Here is a 17608-nt window from a genome sequence, read left to right as displayed (position 1 = left end):
CCTGCCCATACATAGTTTGGATCCTGCTCATATTCGAACAGTCTATGGCCGGCTTTTAGCTGCTTTGTTGATTTGATATGAGATCATTCACACCATGACCTTCTTCTGTATGTTTTCACATATCTTCTATTGCATCTTATTTTGTTCTGTTTACTACATTATCTTCTGTATTAAAGTTTAACAGTGCTAAATTAATTATGTAATGGGCTACTTCAGATTATCAGATATTCGTTGGATATACTGTTCAAAAACATGATGTTTTTATTCAGTTGCTGTATCATTTTTGAACATGCTTTGGCGATGTCTCCCAAGCAGGTGGTGGGCCCCAGGTTATAAGGAGTAATAATGTGAAATAAAAAGGTATCTATATCTTCAAATAAATGTGAATTTTCCACCCCACGTATCTTGTTCATGACTCAGCTGGGGCCTCTGGCACTTTGTGTAGAAGAACAGTACACAGCACGACAGATTCTGGCACAGGCATGGAAGACTGGCCATTTCACAGTAAATATGTCCATTGTTTGCTTGTCAGTTGCTAACTCCATACATATTTTATTTGTAAGACAAATTATATATTGCCTATAGAAACAACTACATGAAATCTGTCTTTTTTTTTTCGTTTTTTGGTGCTAGTAAGAAACTGAAATCACACAGGGGCAACATTTTGATTTTTCTGTCTTTTTTATTTTCCCCGCCAGCAACTGATAGCAATGTTGCTTAAACTTGGATGCCAAGTTTGATCTGTGTTCCTTACTTTTGGTCCAGCTTGGATTAATGTAAGTAAACGGATCTCATACCTGAAAGGCTACTGAGAAAGCTGACAATCACTGTAGTAGTCAGTACTTCTGCAGTAATAGCCATGACTTTCCAGGTGCTGTACAGACAACTTTCCCTCTGCACGCATACTACAGGGGGTTACTTACTCGACACTGAAGTCATTCATAGAATGCCTTGTATATTTTCACTGAATGCAAGGCATTCACTGATTGGATGAGATAAAGATTATGACATCACCAGCCACTCTTGGAACACCACAGTGATTGTCGGTCTTCCCCAGCGGCCCCTCAAGTATGAGATGCATACTTTAAATTGATAAAAACTGGGCCAATGCAAGTATGCACTTAAAATCATACCTGCTTTCCAGCTTTTACTTCTAAAAATGGCATCACTGCAAATTCTGTGGCGCCTGGAATGGACAGTTAAACCTCAGTACACACCTATCCCACACTACATAGCGAGGTAGACCTCTCTACTGGTTCAGCTTTCTTTGTCACCTGCCTTATTGAATTAGTAACAAGAGTGTTAATTCATTGTCGACCAAAGGCTGATGGGCAAAGTTGGTAAAGCGCCAGTGAGTACACATGCCATTTGACAAGTTCAATGCTTGTCTCTTGGGAAGGAGCTCGGAATACCAGTTGCACACTGGACACTACCATCCAGTACTGTTTGTTCCTTCCCCATCTGTCTGCCATGTAATAGGACTGCTCTCTGTTGGCCACAGGGGCCAGTTCCAAAGGGACCATTCAGACCACTTGCAGTATGGTTCACTCTTTAGTTTAATGTGAGTGAACTATTTTCTTATTCAATTTATAAGTATAAGTTGTATACTATACTATGTCTGCGTATTTTTGTGCCTTTCATCTGTGTATATCAGTTGTGGTCAACTTGAAGATTGTTGAGGGCTTTAAGTGCAGCTCCCAAGACTTCCAGAGGGCTGCACAATAACTACAAATTTTTACGCATTGCGTCAAGTTAGGCAGCTCAATCAAAATGAATAGGCTACTTCAACAAAACATTTCAGTCCTGCTTTTTTGCACCATGTGAAAATACACAGGTTAGTACCAAAATCCCAGCATTGGTGATATGGGCAGTAGTAATCCTCTACATTGGTGTCGGGTAGGAATAACCCTTGGCATTGGTGTCAATGGATACAATAATAACCCACCATCATTGGTGTCAGTGAGCGCAACAACAACCCACCATCATTGATGTCAAGGTGTACAGTAATATACCCCAACATTGGTGTCAGTGGACACAATAATAACCCTCAACATTGCTGCCAGTGTGTCTATTAACTGCTTGCCGCCCGCCCACCATCAAATGACAGTTGGGCAGTGCAGCTTTCATTCTGGGACGCCTTCATATGACAGCATCCCAGAATGGCCACTCTAGCGCACCTACGGTGGTGCACAGCGATCACGGACATGCCATGTTTCTAGGACATGTCGAGACCCCGAGCTCTGTAAAGAGCCATGTCCGCAGCTCTTTAACCATGTGATCAGCTGTGTCCAATCACAGCCAGTCGCATGTAAACAAGGAAGTGCCAGTAATCAGCACTCCTCGCCTCATACTGACAGAGTGGGTGGCGAGGAGTGCCAATCAGCGGCATCTCCACGCAGGGAGACATCTAGGAATGTAATCAGGGCACTGATTATCAGTGCCTTGATTATAATATGCAAAATAAAGTCACAAATTAGTGCCCATCAGTGCCCACAAGTGCCACCAATCAGTGCCCATTAGCGATGCCAGTCAGTGCTGCCCTTCAATGCCCATCACTGCTATCAATGTCCATCAGTACCGCCCATCTGTGCCGCCTACAAGTGCCCACCAGTGCTGCCTATTAGTGCCCATCAATGCCACATATCAGTGCCTATAAGTTCGGCATATTGGTGCCTCCTCATCAGTGCCACCTAATCAGTGCCCATGAGTGCCACCTCATCAATGCACACCAGTTCAGCTTATCAGTGCCGACTCATCAGCGCACATCAGTGAAGGCAAAAAATTACAAAATTGACAGATAAAAAGTTAACCTTTTATTTATTTTTTCCGAATTTTTGGTCTTTTTTTTTTTTTTTTTTGTAAAAAATAAAAAACCCAGAAGTGATTAAATACCACCAAAATAAATCTCTATTTGTGTGAAGAAAATGATAAAATGTGTTTGGGTACAGTGTAGCTGCCCACCCTTTGCCTTTCATTGGAATTATACAGTATACACACATACTATCTAGGCTGGTACTTTAAATATATCCTGAGTGGGGTGATGTTGCCTTCCTTTCTTCCCCCCCCTCGCTTTTTGGGGTTCTGTATGGAGTCCTCCGGGTGGACTATCCTGGCCCATCCAGCCTCCGGGTGTCTTGATACGTTTGGTGTCTGGCCACATTAAATGACTCTTTGTTGGATCTTCCTGAGTTGCAATCCTTTTTACAACCTAACCCATTGTTACTGCACCCCCCCAAGCCCTTGTAAAAGTCGACAAAGGCAAAATGGGTCAGCATGAGTCACTCACTCCTTGTATGATATGTTTACATATATACAGTTCCTTGAAAAAGTATTCATACCCCTTGAAATTTTCCACATTTTTGACATGTTACAACCAGAAATATAAATGTATTTTATATGATAGACAAACACAAAGTGGCACACAATTGTGTAGTGGAAGGAAAATGATAAATGGTTTTTAAATTGTTTTACAAATATCTGAAAAGTGTGGCTTATTCAGCCCCCCGAGTCAATACTTTGTATAACCACCTTTCACTGGAATTACAAGACTTTTTGACTATGTCTCTTCCAGCTTTGCACATCTAGAGACATTTTTACAGTAATCAACTTCTCCACAACTTTATCCCTGAGTTGTCTGGTGTGTTCCTACGGCCTTTGTGATGCTGTTTGTTCACTAAGGTTCTTTAACCACTTAAGCCCCGGACCATTTTGCTGGCCAAAGACCAGAGCATTTTTTGTGATTCGGCACTGTGTCGCTTTAACTGATAATTGCACGGTCATGTGGCGTGGCTCCCAAACAAAATTGACCTCCTTTTTTCCCCACAAATAGATATTTCTTTGATGGTATTTGATCACCTCTACGGTTTTTATTTTTTGTGCTATGAACAAAAAAATTGCTATAATAAATATCGGCCAAAAAAATATTGTTCCTCAGTTTAGGTCGATCTGTATTCTTCTACATATTTTTGGCACAAAAAAAAAAATTGCAATAAGCGTTTGGTTTACGCAAAAGTTATAGCATCTAGAAAATAGGGGATAGATTTATAGCATTTTTATTCATCTTTTTTACTACTAATGGTGGTGATCAGTGATTTTTATCGTGACTGCAACATTATTGCGGACACATCGGACAATTTTTACACTTTTATTAGGACCGTTGGCATTAATACAGCGATCAATGCTATAAAATTGCATTGATTACTGTAAAAATGTCACTGGCAGTGAAGGGGTTAACCACTAGGGGGCAGAGGAGGGTTTAAGTGTGTCCTGGGGAGTGATTCTAACTGTCTGGGGGATGGGCTAGCAGTGACACAACACTGATCGCTGCTCCCGATGACAGGGAGCAGACAATCACTGTCCTGTCACTAGGCAGAACGCGGAGATGCTGTGTTTACAGCGACATTTCCCAGTTCTTCAGCTCCGTGAAATGATCGTGGGTATCCCCACGGACATCGAGTCCATGGGTCCCACGGTCACGGAGCTTGCAGCAGACACGTGCACGGCGGGAAATTCAAAGTAACGTGCAGGTACATTACTTTGCCCAGCCGTGCCATTCTGCCAACATATATATGTGCAGGACACGGTCGCCAAGCAGTTGACAAACCTGAGGGCTTCACTGAACAGCTGTCTTTATACTGAGATTAATTTACACACAGGTGGACTATTTGCTAATTAGATGACCTCTAAAGGCAATTGGTTTCACTAGATTTTAGTTAGCGGTATCAGAGTAAAGGGGGCTGAACACAAATGCATGCCACATTTTTCAGATATTTTATTTGTAAAAATATTTGAAAACCATTTATCAACATTTTATTTCTACTTCAGAATTATGTGCCACTTTGTGTTGGTCTAGCACATAAAATCCTAATAATACATTTGCATTTTTGGTTGGTAACAAAATGTGGAAAATTTCAGGGGGTAGGAATACTTTTTCAAGGCACTGTATATGAAGTTATCCCAATTTATCTCCTAAGGTTATACTGTTTTACATACATAAGGAGGGATCTCAGTCTTGGGTTTTGATCATGTGTTATTATTATGCTGACATGCTGTCATGATTTAAAAACAGCATGGCCGTTTGGGGCTCTCCCCACAGGGCCGCATCATTCATTCAGTTTCCTGTGAATGAATAAAACTACTAGTACTGTCAGCCATTGCAGCTGATGGCTTGTAGTTCTCAATGAACTATAAGGGCACTGATGAGTGTCCTCGTAGTAAATTTATCTCCTTGCTCTTGTGTAACTGCTTGCACGTATAGGGAATACGGGCAGACAGCTCTCCTGAGAGTCTGCAGGAGCCGGAAATTGCACCTGCGATCTGTTTTTACGAAGGATGAACTTGGCCTTTACTATTGCGTTAATGACACTAATATTAATCTCTAACATTGGTGACAGTAGCCACAATAATACCCCTAGCACTTTTGCCAGTACTAATAACCCAAACACACAAACCGAGGGTCACTATAAGTGAAATGTAATCCCCCACCTTCCTGCATCAGTGGCGAGTGCCAGTCTGCATTTTTGCTCAGTGGCAGTGAATGTTAACAGCTTGGCTGTGCATTTCAAATCGCATAGCTCATTGAAATGAATTGTGAATCTATTTTACAACTGCATATTTAGCTGTTTGCCCAGAGTTCTAGTTTCATTTTTTATTGTCTGCTATCTCCAGAAGGGTTGGCAATGGGGTCACTTCCAGCCTTGGTGTAAGGAAGTGTACAAATTTTGCTCACGATACAGGATGTCATCACTCTTCCCATGATGCCAAAATGCCTTATTTTTAGAAGTGCAGTTTACAAAAAGACTTCTAATCACCATTTCTCACACTGGGTAGTATCGGAATGATTTGCAGAGGCTTCTGATTCTCTAATAGTGGAAAAGTTGTGCCATCCTGGGCTCCATAAATCCTTGCTTAGCACAGTGGAAAACATCTGTACCCATGGTGGTTATGCCACATCATCCATGGTTGTGGCTTCTACAGTTCCGTCACATATTAGTCTTTTTTTTTTTTTTGAGCAATAGTACATATATTATTGTTTGTTATTCATTTCGAATTGCTGAGCTTTATACCTTGAGAAAATTTCCCAAAAGCCCGCCCCATGCTCTCACTGTTCTATGCCTGCCTGCGTTAGGTCTGAGCTTGTCTTTCCATCATATCCTTCAGCAAAGGGGTCCTGTGCGTGAGTAGAACATTCTTGCAGCTGACGTCCCCCTCCTACTCTTTAACCTCAGGCAATCATTTGGCAGGGCACCTATTTCCTGCCTGCGATCATTAGTGGGGGGGTGACCATGGCAGCATACAGGTTGACTCTGTGGGTTTTCATCACACATGTTTTGTATTACACTGTTCAGAGCCCAGGCAGTGAAAAGGAAAGTCCTGCTACTCGGAGTCGAAGTAGGTTGCAGGCAGGGTCACATGTAGGTCAAATAGCTGACACACTTAGCAACAACTGCATATAAATTTAGACTGTAAGAGGAAACGTATAGCTTTGCCACAGGCACACTTCCTTTTTGAATGCTTAGCACTTATAGATCTGCGTAGCCTTGGCATCCAGAGTTCAGTGCCAGCCCCCCACCTCGTTGCAGAATGTTCCCTTGTAAATGATGTATTGCACAGCCATCAGTGATCAGTCTTCGGTTACTTATTTTTTTCTGTTTTACTAAAAACTAGGGATCGACTGATTATCGGTGCAGTCGTTATATTCACTTTTTTAGACTTATCGGTATCGGTCAAAAAACTGACCAATATTGCATCAAGGGGTTTTACCAGGGTGATGCATGCAGCTGCATACCGTTCTTTAGAGCGGACGGTCGGCTTTATTGTAATAACAACCGACGTGGCTCAGCAAATGCTAGGTTATTACAAGGATTGGGAGGGGACTTCTTCTTTTGGCTCTCCTATCCCACCGGGAAGCCCGAGCAACCAGCTGACACGTCCGCCAGCTGGCCGAAAACCTGAACAAAGCCGATGCTTCGGTCGGGTCTCGGATCTAGTAATCCGGAAGCAATGTCATGACATCACTTCCTGGATTACTAGCTTCTGAAATGCACCAGTTTTAAAAAATAAAGTATTAAAAAATGCAGTTCTTGACATTCTGAATAATTTGAAGTACTGAGGAGGGGTTTGGTATCTTATAGACCCCTGATCTCTCCATAAAGAGTACCTGTTCCTGCCTAATACTGTCACAAGAGATGCATTCCTTGTGACAGCAATAACAATGATAAAAAATAAAATAAAAATAAAAAGGTAAAATTACAGTGTTAAAAAAAAAACATTTTTAAATGTACAAAATATCGGCTATCGGCAGGAACGATGACCGAGATATCGGTATTGTATCGGCACCGAAAAAACTATATCGGTCGATCCCTACTTAAAACTTGATGTGAAAGGATGCTATATGGTTGAAGCATTGACCATGTATTATGATAGGCTGAAGTGTCCTCAGGATCCACCCTCCGTGTTGCAATGATACACAGTGAAGAAAACACGTTCTTTAAAATAATATCTTAATCGTACAGTACAGGACAAGTATTCATAGACCCCTGGATTATAGCGTCATACCATAAGGTGATTGGACACTGGCAAATTTCTTGAGGATAGAGTAAATTAATCTTATGCCGTGTACACACTATCGGACTTTCCGTACACAAAACCGTGGATCTTGGTTCGAAGGTTTTTGGCTCCAACTTGTCTTGCATAAACACGGTCACACACTTGTTGGCCAACAATTACAAACGTGGTGACGTATGACGAGCCAATAAAAAGGAAATTCATTAGCCGTGATATCTCCATTACGAACTCTAGTTTTACAAGACCGAGCGCTTCTGGCTCGTACTTGATTCTGAGCATGCGTGAACTTTTGTGCCACGGACTTGTGTACACACTAATGGAAAGTCCAACAACGTTTTGTTGGCGGAAAATTTGAGAACCTGCTAGCCAACATTAGTTGGCGGAAAGTCCAACAACAAATGTTCGATGGAGCATACACATGGTCGGACTTTCAGCAAGCTCACATCCAACATTTCCCATCGGAAAATCCACAAAATTAGCTTTATTACTTGATCAATAATTTTTGGGATTTTTCAATCATTTCTTCAACTCGTCTTCTATATATAACAATAAAAATCATGCTTCTGGATCAATGCAACCTTGGTAAAACCATGGGAATTTTACCTGGACCCCATGTCTCGCATGCGGCCTGTAATGTTGCTTCAGGCACTGTATCCTGCACAAGTGCTCACCCTTGGCGCTTAGTGCAACTCATTGTAATCAGCTGCAGTGTGCTATATAACCAAGGTTATGTTTGAAATGTATTTCATATTCTGTATAAACTTTTCAAACTTGGCGTTAAAACATAACCACTTAGAGCTTCGGTTCAGGTGGATGACAGAGTATTGTATCATAGCACGGGTTGTGCATTTGCACCATCCCAACTACAACCTTTAAAAGACACATAAGCCCCTTTTTCCAGAAGAACTTTTGGCACTGGTCAGTCTGCAACAAGGTTATCGTGTTACCTTTCTGGACACGCTTGCCTTGTATTCCGCACCCTTCTTCCTGAGTACCCCACAGGGAATTGCCCTCACTTGTAGCATATGGCAGAATCCAAGAATAAGGAAACCATGGCAAAAGATCAGACTAACGGTCGTATTCCCAGGGTGTCACATGACACTCCACCTCAGAGCGCTGAGGCTTCTCTAACACTGGAACACTTTTTAGTACCAGTCCTTGTTTTCAAAATTGCCAATATCACCATCTTCAACACACAGAAAGTTGCCTATCTGACTAAGAAGGAATTTTATGCATCCAGGGCACAATTTCTTGGACACTGGGGTTTATTTACTAAAGGCAAATAGACTGCACTTTGAAAGTGCAGTTGTTCCAGAGCTTAGCATTGTGAGGGCTTACCTTGGTTGGAATCCATATTGCAGAGATGTATGCTCACCCTTGCAAATACACACAGCACTCTTAAAAGGTAAGAAGCTACCTGAGCTATAAATCTGTTCATGAGGGCTTAACAGGAAATTGTCAAGGGATAGTCGAGGTAAAGCCGTAGTCAGGGATTCCGAAAATCATCAACGCAGCCAGGGTCAGTCTTGGAACTCTGAGACCAGGAACACTTGGCAAACATGAGACCGAGACAATGAACTGACGAAACCCTCAGAGTGAGGCAATGTTTTATACCAAGCTGATTGGATAAACTGCCTCAGCTGAACCAGGAGTGACAGGTACCAATTGCAACAAGATCCAGAGTATGGCCCTAGTATTTCATGCAGAACTAGGCAAAGCTGGAAAGCAGGCTGAAAAGAACTGACGTGTGGCTCAGAGGCAAAGTAACAGGAGCACTAAACAGGCAGTTGTATACCTCTTTGAGCCATTTGGTGCGTGACCACGCCTGGCCATCTGCATGGCACAGTAGGGACCGTGACAAGCATATGAGGTGAAGCTTCACTTTGCAAAGAATACCCAATCAAATGAAGGAAAAAATACAGATGAAAAAATGCATGATGATGATTGGATGATGGATTTAGCAGAGCTTTCCCCTCTTTTACTAAGCTCTGGAACAACTACACTTGCAGAGTGCACAGTCTCTATTTACCTTTAGTAAATCAACCCCAATAAGTCTGGTTATATGGAACTACTTATAGCAGCTATTCGCAAGGTCCTTGGCACTTTCAAGATTGCCATACCTTCTCTGGGTAAAAAAAAAAGAAAACTTGCAGAGTCTAAAATGCTTGCCCTGTTCAGAATCGAGCAAAAGGGACAATTTATGAAGGTTGGTGCAATCATCACAAAACAATATCACATGGAAACAGAGTTTACTATGGAATGGATGGTACCAGTAGTAGATCCAACCATCTTATGCTTACTATTACACCAAATGGTATCCCTACCTTACAAATCTACAGTGCCTTGAAAAAGTATTCATATCCCTTAAAATTTTCCACATTTTGTCATGTTACAACTAAAATTGTAATAGTATTTTATTGGGATTTTATGTGATAGACCAACACAAAGTGGTACACAATTGTGACGAGGAATAAAAATTATAATTTTTTTTATATATATAAATATCTGCAAGTGTGGCATGCATTTTTTTCAGCCCCCTTTACCCTGATACCCCTAACTAAAATCTAGTGGAACCAATTGCCTTCAGAAGTCTCCTAATTAGTAAATAGCATCCACCTGTGTGTAAATTAATATCAGTATAACTACAGATGTTCTGTGAAGCCCTCAGAGGTTTGTTAGAGAACTTTGAGCAAACAGCATCATGAAGTGCAAGGAACACACCAGACATGTCAGGGATAAAGTTGTGGAGAAGTTTAAAGCAGGTTTAGGTTATAAGATATCCCAAGCTTTGGATATCTCATGGAGCACTGTTCAATCCATCATCCAAAAATGGAAAGTGTATGGCACAACTGCAAACCTACCAAGACATGGCCGTCCACCTAAACTAACAGGCTGGGCAAGGAGAGCATTCATTAGAGAAGCAGCAAAGAGGCCCATTGTAACGCAGAGATCCACAGCTTAGGTGGGAGAATCTGTCCACAGGACAACTATTAGTCGTGCTCTCCACAAATCTGGTATATGGAAGTGTGGAAAGAAGAAAGTAATAAGAAGCTGAAGTATTGACACGGGGGGCTGACTACAAATGCACATATTTGTAATTAGACCAAAACAAAGTTTTCATTTTTATCACATAAAATCCCAATAAATTATATTTAAATTTTTGGTTGTAACATTAGAAAATGTGGAACTGTATGTGAAAACCTTAACATTTATACCCACTGGGCACTTTGTTACTGTGCCCAGTGACTTTTTCTGTTCCAAAATGTTTTTCACGTTTGAGGAATATAACGTGTAACAATATTACAGAACTTTCTGATCAAGTTGCAAGTCCTGGAACACACAGGAATTTATATGTGCAGCCAATTAAGAAGCTCATGTAGCTAAGTTGTTTTTATACCAGAAAGTGATTACTAAACAGTTAATGTGCATCTGCGCATCTTAAAGCAATATTAAACACGAAAGCAAACCTTTATTATATTGCAGCATACAATTCTTAGACATGATGGCTGCATTCGTTTTTTATTTATTAACTGCACTGACAGGTCACCGCTAGGACACACAGAAAACATGTCACTGGACAGAATTGCATGTCACTGTACAGTAGCACAACACACCACACTGCTGTACAGTGACAAGAAAGAAGTATCACTTTTGTAAACTTGCAATAAAGTTTGTAAAGAAGAACTCTGCGTGATGCACTGACATGTGCGCCACACTGCCCCTTACTGTCGACTTCACTGTAGCCGAAAAAAACAGCTGACGGACACTAAACTACTGCAGCTTAGTATGCGGCAGCTGTCCACTGCTGTGTGAACAGGTCCTTAAAGACCCTGCAAGTACAGAAAAAGACCTGCTGACTAGACTTCTTTTTTTTTTTGCATCTCCTGCGTGGCCCAAGTAGGGGTTTCTTTGGAAAAATCTTTCTCTGTGGTTAGAACAATTGCTCCATTTCTGCTGAAGTTCTTCATCAAAGCATTTCTCTGCTTACCTGTATATTCTATTCTTCTCTTAAACCTTTTGATTAGTAAAATATAAGGGTTTGGTGTCCTACAGAACACAGCTTTTCATGGTTTGTCACTTTAACTGTATTTCCTCTCCATATTAACTTGTTGCTTTGCTTAATCTGCCCAACCTATCACATGCAGTGGTGGTTCCTTTGCAGTTCTTTCCAAGGGTTTACCAACAAAAAAATGCCTCAATGATTTTTATCTTATCTCTCACATGCTAAGCTGGTGCATGATCCACCCAAAAGGGAAGCTCCGCTTATTTGCTTCCTTTGCTTATTTGCTTCCTTTGTAGCTGCTGAATTTTTTATTTTTTTTGGTTGGGGGGGACTGGAGCTCCACTTTAAGTACTTAGGAGGAGCACAGTTGGACAGAATAAAAAATGCAGATTAAGTTGCTGTTTACGCCACTGCAGTGCAATTTTGCTGCAATTTTTCATTCCGTTATGGACGTAATTGAAGATTTTGTGGTGTGCTGGTAAATCTTTACATTGTGTTGTGCAGACTTCTGTACCCGGGTGCTGGCCACTTTTGAGAGCTCATTCCAGGAACATGGGAAATGGGAATTTGGATTGTTATTTGCATTTTCTATGGGGCCACTGTAAAAGGTACCAAAATAACACTGAAACCTTTTTCCATAATTGCACGGCACTGTGCTGAGTCGCATTGATGAAAATGGGCACCATAGAATATAATGGTATTTCACTTGTCATAGGATTCTGTAGACTAAAGTCTCATGAAAAATCGCACTAGTGTGAACCAGAACAAATAGAGCAAATAAGTACCTGGGGTGCATTTCATCTTTCAGCTTTATTTGGTACAGTTGCCTTTTATTTACTACCAGTGTTCATTACAGATCACTGACCTCTATCAAGTAAAGTTGGCTGTATATTGTTTTGTTTTTTCAGTTCAGCCCACAGGAACCGATTCCTCCATCCACACAATTTCGGTCAGCTTATGGCCAGCTTAACCACTTCAGCCCAAAGACCAGAGCTTTTTTGCGATTTGGCACTGTGTAGCTTTAACTGACAATTGCATGGTCTTGCAACGTGGCTCCCAAACAAAATTGACGTCCTTTTTTCCCCACAAATAGAGCTTTCGTTTGGTGGCATTTGATCACCTCTGCGGTTTTTCTTTTTTGCGCTATAAACAAAAAAAGTGTAAATTTTGAAAAAAACTCCATATTTTTTACTTTTTGCTATAATACATATCCCCACAAAATATATAAAAACAAAATTTTTTTCCTCAGTTAGGCCAATACGTATTCTTCTACATTTTTTTGGTAAAAAAAAAATCACAATAGTAGACTTTATAGCGTTTGATTCGTTTACGCAAAAGATATAGCGTCTACAAAATAGGGGATAGTTTTATGGCATTTTTATTAATATTTTTTTTTTTTAGTAGTAATGGCGGCAATCTGCGATTTTTATTGTGACTGCAACATCATGGTGGACACATCGGACACTTTTGGCGCTATTTTGGAACTCCTCACATTAATACATTGATCAGTGCGATTAAAAATGCACTGATTACTGTGTAAATGTAACTGGCAGTAAAGGGGTTCACCAGTGGGGGGGGGGCTCCAGGGGTTAAGAGTGTCCTAGGATGTGTTATAACTTGTAGGGGGGATGGGCTACGCGTGGCACAACACTGATCACCGCTCCCAATCACAGAGAGCTATGATCAGTGTCCTTTCACTAGCAAGAATGGGGAAATGCTTGTTTACATCAGAATTTCCCCGTTCTTCCTCTCCGTGAGACAATCGCGGGTATCCCCGTGGACATTTATTCCACAGGACTCGCGATCACACTCGCAGAGCTTGTGGCAGGCACGCATGACCACAATGCCGTGTCTTAAAGGGCACATGTGGCTCAAGGTTTTTTAGCTACGTGCATTGTATGCATGATGGTAAAAAACCTGTGTCCATTACAGCCAGTGAGCGAGGGCAGGATCGAGCCATGATTTGTGTGTGAATGGACATATGGAGTAGCGGCTCAGGTGCCCTATACAATGCTGCTTGCTATGCTGCTTGCAGAAGGGAGGGGGCTGGAACGCCGGCAGGGGGCACGAGAACAAGTATAACATGTTTAAAAAAAAAAGGACCTTTTAATGTCATTTTAAGCATATGCCTTCTTGCTAGAAATGGCCACCATGTCCTACTTATTCAGGTTTACTTGTACTATGCTAGGCCCAAGCCTTTATCTGTAGATCTGGTTACCTAAACGCAGTGAAACTACACCACTTTTACCTCCATGCAAGGCCCAGTATTGCAGGACTAAATGCCAGAACTGCCATAAATAAAAAGCTAAAGTTGATTACCAAATCACAGCACTTTGACTAATAAATTCTCAGAATGCTGCCTTTTGTGATCAGGCCAACAGATCAACTTTTACAGCATGTTGATTATGGATACATTTTGATATGGAAAGTCCCTTTAATAAGTAAGGCAGTGCCTATTAAAGACGAGTAAGAACACAATGAACATTTTATGGTTTATTTCTGAAGTGTCAGACTGGTTGCCTGAGAATAATACCACAGTAACAAAACGAGAACAAAATCAGACTCCTTTATGTATACCGTGAAATGCTTAGTTTAATAACACAGTACAAATATAGTGTAGATTTTTTTTTTATAGTGGTGGTGATGATGATTAGGACCTTTTATGTATGCTTTTACCACTTGTTTTGTTTTTTTGCAAAGTTTAACTAGTTTGTGTCACTTTCTTGTGTAATAATAATGACTTTAGAAATTATTCCCTTTATTTATCTTTATTTATTTTTTTAAGGCCACAGTTCTAAAAATTAAGAACCTGTGCCATGCCAGTGGTCTATTGGCATTCCTAATTTGATCTAACATTAAGCAACTTGTCTTTTTGGTTGTTGTGGAACTACTATTATCTGTATGCTCTTTTAGCATAGTGAGAGGTGTAATTCAGAAATAGTCTGTCTCTCCTTTTGACACTTAATCGCACATTTCATCTCATTTTCCTTTTAGTTTCTTATTTTTATTTTTTTTCCTTAGAAAAAAAAAAATGCTGTGTTAGAGGGACTCTGGTTACTTACTATAAGCCCACACGCCATTACACACTCTGCATCTTCACTCCAGATCATGTAGTATTAAATGAACTGGAAGATTCAGAGGGTTAACGAAACACTTGGCCCTTTTCTCCTGCCTCTGCTCAGTGTTTTCCTTTCTCATTATCTCTTCTCCCTCCTTCTCCCCCTTCAGATTATTGCTGCGGATTGTAAGCGGGTCACAGTCCTGAAATATTTCCTGGAAGCACTGTGCGGACAAGAAGAGCCTCTGCTGGCATTCAAGGGTGGAAAGTATGTGTCAGTGGCACCCGTCCCAGAAGCCATAGGAAAGGAAACGGGAAGCCCGGAGGGAAACCAACTGGAAGATCAGGTATTGGTTAAAAAATGGGGGAGACTGGGGTTTACCCACTGAGCCAGTGGTAAGAAATGCAAGCAACTCAGAAAAGCCAGTCTCTCAGGCTTTTGTTATTTTTTTTAAATAATTGGATGCTTAAGTGCCTTGCCAAAAAAGTACTCCAGTGTAATTTGTGTTATGCCAGTCTTTAAAGTCTGTATAGGCATGTCATCCCTATTTTGTGTGCGTGCATTCTTTCTTGTATCATCCTATAGCTTATTTTCCATTGTCCCTGTCTATCTACTCCATTCATCATCTGCTGCTATTATTTTCATTTCTGTTTTTTTTTTTTTAAGTAATAATGTGTTGCAGCCGGGACGGGAGAAAGAAGAGAAAGGGAGGGGGTGCCGAGTTCATATTAGGGATAAAGTTTGTGGGCGTACATCTTGGTGTTGCTCATAGGGTGAATTGAAGTCTACTTGACACGTACAGGAAGAGCTGACGGCACCCATCCCACTACCCCCTCCACTGAACCCAATCTGTCCCTCACATCCTGATCTGATTAAGGAGTTTGAGGCAAATGCACCACACAACCTCCTATATGCTTGTTCTTAGCTAAATGTGCAGTGTGTATGCTTCATGGCCAGCCACATGGAATCTGAACATATCTGGACTATTGTTCATTCTCCTTTACTGCTATAAAACATATTATTCCTATACTCATTTATGGTTCTTATTGAAAATCTATACCAATGACATGCAAATGTGGCAAAAAAAAAAAAATTTGAAATGAAGAAAATGTCTTAAAGTCAAGCTCCAGCTGAACTATTATTTAAAAAAAATATTATTTAAAGGCTCTGGTATGCAGGAAGCAAATTACAACTTGTAAATCTTGGCCCCGTTGGGGGAGATTTCCTCTCGCTTCCTGTTCCAGTGGCCACCTATACCCAAAATGGGAAATGTGTGGAAATTTATATTGGGTGGACGTGGGGGGGGGGGGGGGGGGAGTGAGTAATAAAGACTAAACCGTATATTTTTTCTAGTAGAATCAGAAAAAAAAAAACAAGTGTGTATGTATACGTGTATGTATATATATATATGTATGTGTGTGTGTGTGTGTGTGTGTATGTGTGTGTGTGTGTGTGTGTATATATATATATATATAGATATAGATATAGATATATATATATATAGATATAGATATAGTGTGTATATATATATATATGTATATAATGTGTGTGTGTGTGTATATTTATATGTGTATATATATATATTTATATATATATGTATGTATATATATATATGTATATGTGTGTGTGTATTTATTTAATTTTTTTGTTGGAGAGCTGTTCATTCACTCTCTATTCAATGACCACCTGTGGCCATGACAGGAAGTAGGTGGAAGTGTTTGCAACGCAGTTTACGGCAACCAAAACACAAATACATTTCGGCAGGAGTTCCACTGTAACAGTATATAATTACTCGAAATCCAAACTCTAACGTTTCACAGTTATATTTTCGTCAGTGTTACCATGCATGTTTAACTGATTTGTGACTACTGGTCATAGAAATATAGATGCCCAGACTGAAATTAGCAACTTCTGTTAACTTCACCCTAGCTGAATAACTGGTTTTAATACCTAAATTATTTACAGAATATATACAGTATCTCAAAAGTGAGTACACCCCTCACATTTTTGTAAATATTTTATTCTATCTTTTCATGTGATGGCACTGAAGAATTAAAACTTTGCTACAATATAAAGTAGTGAATGTACAGCTTGTATAGCAGTGTAAATGTTCTGCCCACTCAAAATAACTCAACACACAGCCATTAATGTCTCAACCGCTGGCAACAAAAGTGAGTACACCCCTAAGTGAAAATGTCTAAATTTGTCCCAAAGTGTCAATATTTTGTGTGGCCACCATTTTATTTCCCAGCACTGCCTTAACCCCCTTGGGCATGGAGTTCACCAGAGCTTCACAGGTTGACACTGGAGTCCTCTTCCACGATGACATCACGGAGCTGGCGGATGTTCGAGACCTTGTGCTCCTCCACCTTCTGTTTTTGACGATGCCCCACAGATGTTCAATAGGGTTTAGGTCTGGAGACATGCTTTGCCTGTCCATCACCTTTGCCCTCCGGTTCTTCAACAAGGCAGTGGTCATCTTGGAGGTATGTTTGGGTTCTTTCTCATGTTGGAATACTGCCCTCCGACAGGAGGGGATCATGCCCTGCTTCAGTATGTCGGCATTTATGGTACCCTCAACGAATTGTATCTCCCCAGTGCCAGCAGCACTCATGCAGCCCCAGACCATGACTCGCCCACCACCATGCTTGACTGTAGGCAAAGCACACTTTTCTTTGTACTCCTCACCTGGTTGCTGTCCATACATGCTTGACACCATCTGAACCAAATAAGTTTCTCTTGGTCTCATCAGACCACAGGACATGGTTCCAGTAATCCATGTCCTTAGTCTGCTTGTCTTCAGCAAACTGTTTACGGGTTTTCTTGTGCATAATCTTTTGAAGAGGCTTCCTTCTGGGGTGACGGCCATGCAGACCAATTTTATGCAGTGTGCGGCGTATGGTCTTAGCACTGACAGGCTGCCCCCCCACCCCTTCAACCTCTGCAGCGATGCCGGCAGCACTCATACGTCTATTTCCCA

The 17608-nt window shown here is 40.9% G+C and overlaps 1 protein-coding gene across 1 annotated transcript in view; it reads left to right on the top strand.

Moving 5' to 3' along the window:
* The window catches only part of SMG6 (SMG6 nonsense mediated mRNA decay factor), a 479367-nt gene that overhangs the window by 391310 nt on the left and 70449 nt on the right, over positions 1-17608 (top strand). Inside the window, exon 14 of the mRNA XM_077480585.1 lies at positions 14798-14974. Coding sequence (XP_077336711.1) covers positions 14798-14974 — 177 coding nt within the window. The remainder of the gene's footprint in view (positions 1-14797; positions 14975-17608) is intronic.

The sequence above is a fragment of the Lithobates pipiens genome, unplaced genomic scaffold (assembly GCF_037356315.1).
Source record: "Lithobates pipiens isolate NorthernLeopardFrog02 unplaced genomic scaffold, aLitPip1_a1.2 Scaffold_16, whole genome shotgun sequence".
Classification (NCBI taxonomy): Eukaryota; Metazoa; Chordata; class Amphibia; order Anura; family Ranidae; genus Lithobates; species Lithobates pipiens.
This window is presented reverse-complemented; position numbering and strand designations above follow the sequence as displayed.